The sequence below is a fragment of the Takifugu rubripes genome, chromosome 5 (genome assembly GCF_901000725.2).
Source record: "Takifugu rubripes chromosome 5, fTakRub1.2, whole genome shotgun sequence".
NCBI lineage: Eukaryota > Metazoa > Chordata > Actinopteri > Tetraodontiformes > Tetraodontidae > Takifugu > Takifugu rubripes.
Window position 1 is genome coordinate 6,159,283 of NC_042289.1, and position 4,869 is coordinate 6,164,151.

Here is a 4,869-nt window from a genome sequence, read left to right on the forward strand (position 1 = left end):
AAATATCCTGTTTTACTGTAAAAAGATAAGAACAAGTGACATCAGATGTTCAATTAATTAGATTGAATATGATAAAAACATTTATTCAGCGGTGAATTGATTGAAGGTATTATAAATATTTAATTTCTGTTTTCATTGCTAAAGGAGATTTTTTTTTACTAAGAAATCTAAACATAATCTTAATCTCAGTGATTCATATTCAAATCATAAGTAATTATTTACAATAAGAATGAAAGATTGAACTATATTGTTCTACTTGGTGTTAAATAAAACAACATAACATTGTTTCTACCCTGAGCTGATTTCTGTTTGGTGTTTTGTGGTCAGAACAGTTGGTGCTTCTTTTATTTCCTGTCAGAGTTCTTCTCTATGCAAAGGGAACTTCCTGTCCATCTGCTATAAAGACTTGACATCCTGCTGTCAGCTGCAGTAGAAGAAGAGAAGCTGCCATCAGATCAGCTTCAATACCAACCATGTTCTCTGTAGCTCTGCTGCTGCTGTTGGCAGCTGGATCCTGTGAGTCTGACTGAGGCAGAGACACTGACAGTGTGATCACCCTGACTGTTCCCTCGACGTCCACTGATTCAATCTTCTGCTCTTCATGTTTTGAGGCACTTTACAGAATCCCAGGGCCTGACCCTAACAAGCAACAGTGGCAGGAAAACCTCCCCTTTAACAGGAAGAAACTGTTGCAAATCTGCTTCGTAGGTTCGGACCGTGAAACGACCAGAGAATCCGTGATCTTCAGTAAAAAGTTTATTAGACACATTTGTGGGCCTTTTTACAATATGAGAGAAACATTCTCCATCTGCCAACAGATAAAAAAACTGCTGGACCTTTTTGGGTGTTGGTTTATATTCAGCAGAAAAGTTAGCAACAGTGCTCAAATGGTCATATGATTAACTGACGACGCCATCTTATTACCTTGTATGATTATGTTCTATGTAAGTTCCGGTACCTCATGAGCCAGTCACAAAGTGGCACCAAGAAGTGTGATTAAATGCCTGCACGTACGCACATTCTTCAGTATATGCATAAGTCAGTTCTAGTGATTCAAAGTTACATGATAAACTTGTGCTACACAGTAAGTTTCACAGTAGATTTCATAGTAAATTTCCACAAAACTTTAAGCAGGAATTTCATGAATATTTTAAAAGGTTACAATAAGGTAACTAACAGCAGACATTTATATTTAAAACATGATTTGACTGTAGGTTTCCACTCTCCTATTGGCTCCATATGGTCAACAGTGATGCTTCACATGTTTGATTCGATGCAAATTCAGAGTTCTTCTTTGTTCCTCAGCTATAAAACCATCACATCAGACTGTCAATGGAGTTCTCTGCACCTGACTTTCAACATTAACCATGTTCTCTGCAGCTCTGCTGCTGCTGTTGGCAGCTGGATGTGAGTCTCTCTCTGTGGATTTGTCAAAGTCAGCAGTCGATCTGTTTGAGTGTGATTTTATAATCAGCATTTTCTTTGTTGTTTCACAGGTGTGAAGTGTGAACAGTTGACACAGCCAGCCTCTGTGACTGTGCAGCCAGGTCAGCGTCTGACCATCACCTGTCAGGTCTCTTATTCTCTCAGCAGCTACTGGACAAACTGGATCAGACAGCCTGCAGGGAAAGGACTGGAGTGGATTGGACAGGAATATACTGGAACCACCTACTACAAAGATTCCCTGAAGAACAAGTTCAGCATCAGTTCAGACTCTTCCAGCAACACAGTGACTCTAAATGGAGTGAATGTGCAGCCTGAAGACACTGCTGTGTATTACTGTGCCAGAGACACAATAACACAAACCATCAGTGGAGCTGAACAAAAACCCTCAGCGCATCAACACATTTTTACCAGAGGGGGCGCTGTCACACCAGGAATGAATCATGACAACAACGTTGAGGAAAAATGCTGGAGAAGAATTTTTTTCCCAGAATTTAAATGAAATATAAAACCTGTAGGAAACGTTCAAGGGGTAATGGTAGTAAAAAAAGAAATACAGAATGAGAAAACATTTTTGGATTGGTTTTGCCCAAATATATAAATGCCAATGACCTAAAATATACATGACTGCTTTTTGAACTTCTGATCTCATTATGCAACAAGAGAATTTCAATGTATGACAAATTGTTAAGGATAAGGATAATTCAGCAACAATATATTTGTTTCTCTGTCATTTCAATGATCCCAACAGTTAATTTCAGCATTCAACCAAAGTAAAAGGACACACACAGAACACGATTTTGAACAAAGATCAGTGTTTAATATTGTTACTCAAACATTCAGGCTCAAATGATGACTCATGGAAAAAAGAAATCTTTATTTTTTGATAATGATTAAATATTTGAAGACAGTTTGTTTTATTCTAAAGAAAATACTTAAATATGAGTGACTGTCTGATATCACAAATTCACTGAAAATCTCCAATCTCATGATTCTCCCTTTAGACGTTCTTTTTGTATCCTAAAATTAATTTGCAGGTAGATGAGAACAGCTGAGTGTGAAGTGTGGGGTACCTCACAAATCAGAACTAGGACCACTGGTACATCATTAATTGGACAAAATTAAAAGTCTAATTTATCATAGGCTCACATCATCCAAAGAGGAGGAGGCATCACAATCAAATCCAGTTGTTTACTGAGGAGGAGTCGATGCAAAACTCAGATGTGTTCCACGTCTACTTATGTGAGAGCAGAGAGGAGGACAGAGAAGAGGGGACACACAATTGAACATGATGGACTGTAGGACAGGACTGCTGCTTCTAACTATCTGCTGGGCAGGTGAAGATCTTCACTCATCATGATTGTTGACAGACTTTGATTTTTGTCATCAGCTGATTAACTTGATGTTTCATCTTCTAAACAGGTGTTGATGCTCAGACTCTGACCCAGTCTGAACCAGTGGTTAAAAGACCTGGAGAATCTCACACACTGACCTGTTCAGCCTCTGGATTCACATTCAGCAGCTACTGGATGGTCTGGGTCAGACAGGCTCCTGGAAAAGGACTGGAGTGGATCAGTCGTATCAGCAGCGGCAGTGGCAGCAGCACATACTACTCTGAGTCAGTCAAAGGCCGGTTTCTCATCTCCAGAGACAACAACAGAGCACAGCTGAATCTGCAGATGAACAGCCTGAAGACTGAAGATTCTGCTGTTTATTATTGTGCTCGAGAGTCACAGTGACTGAAGTCAGTTCAGCAGCTGTACAAAAACACACACTTCTCATATTTACTGCTGTGAAGATCAGAAGTGAACACTGAACACTGTCTTTATTTTATTATGAATGCCTTTTAAATTGTTAATGACCTCACTTTAAAATGTCAATTTAAATTATTTTACAACTGCTTTTGAACATAAAAATGCAAAGTGCCAACATGACTCATTTGTAATTTTCCCTGAAAGTCATCTTCATTTAATTCACATAAACTATCATCAACAGAACATTTATTAATTCTCATTGATCCACCATCACTCTCTCCAACTGTTTTACCTGCAATGGTCCAATATTTTTTCACAAACAATTAACCTCAGGTAATCTATCTTCTCTACCCAAAGGATTTAAAAATGGACTGTGGTGACTCCAATACTGTTTCCATTTTCCTGGAATCACTGATGCAGTTCAACAGATTTCAAAACAGCCTTTTGGATTTTTTTCTTCCTTCTCACTTGTTACTTTAGGGGGCCCTCAGGGGTCTGTCCTAGGACGTCTCATTCTGGTCTGTGATAAAATATCCTGTTTGACTGTAAAAAGACAAGAACAAGTGACATCAGATGTTCAATTAATTAGATTGAATATGATAAAAACATTTATTCAGAGGTGAATTGACTGAAGGTACTATGGATGTGCAATGACACATTCTCAGTATCTGATATATCTAATTTACAGAATATTCAATCACAGAATCAATTTTTAACACTAAAGTTTGTCATTTCTATTTTCCAACTACTCACCTTTACCACTCGGCATTTTTTTCAGTTTAAATTGACCTAATTTCTATACCTATCGGTAAAGAAGAATTTATATGATTTTTTTCCGAAGAAACTTAAACATGTCAAAAAAAAATTCTATCAAACATTTAGTTGATTACTCTTAATCTCAGTCATTCATATTCAAATCACAAGTAATTATTTACAATAAGAATGAAAGATTTACCTATATATTTCTACTTAGTGTTAAATAAAACAACATAACATTGTTGTGACACTGAGCTGATTTCTGTTTGGTGTTTTGTGGTCAGAACAGTTGGTGCTTCTTTTATTTCCTGTCAGAGTTCTTCTCTATGCAAAGGGAACTTCCTGTCCATCTGCTATAAAGACTTGACATCCTGCTGTCAGCTGCAGCAGAAGAAGAGAAGCTCCCATCAGATCAGCTTCAATACCAACCATGTTCTCTGTAGCTCTGCTGCTGCTGTTGGCAGCTGGATCCTGTGAGTTTGACTGAGGCAGAGACACTGACAGTGTGATCACCCTGACTGTTCCCTCTACGTCCACTGATTCAATCTTCTGCTCTTCATCCACAGGTGTAAAGTGTGAACAGTTGACACAGCCAGCCTCTGTGACTGTGCAGCCAGGTCAGCGTCTGACCATCACCTGTCAGGTCTCTTATTTTCTCAGCAGCTACTGGACACACTGGATCAGACAGCCTGCAGGGAAAGGACTGGAGTGGATTGGATACAATTGTGCTGGATGCACCCCATATTACAAAGCTTCCCTGAAGAACAAGTTCAGCATCAGTTTGGACTCTTCCAGCAACACAGTGACTCTAAATGGATTGAATGTGCAGCCTGAAGACACTGCTGTGTATTACTGTGCCAGATACACAATAACACAAAGCATCAGTGGAGCTGAACAAAAACTCCTCAGAGCATCA

General features: G+C 38.8%; 1 gene segment (V, D, J or C); it reads left to right on the top strand.

Moving 5' to 3' along the window:
* The first annotated feature begins 368 nt into the window (after positions 1-368).
* Positions 369-3,386, top strand: LOC115250071 (Ig heavy chain V region 914-like). The segment is given in 2 exon segments: positions 369-516; positions 2,866-3,386. Coding segments are annotated over 2 exon segments (360 nt in total).
* The last annotated feature ends 1,483 nt before the right edge of the window (positions 3,387-4,869 follow it).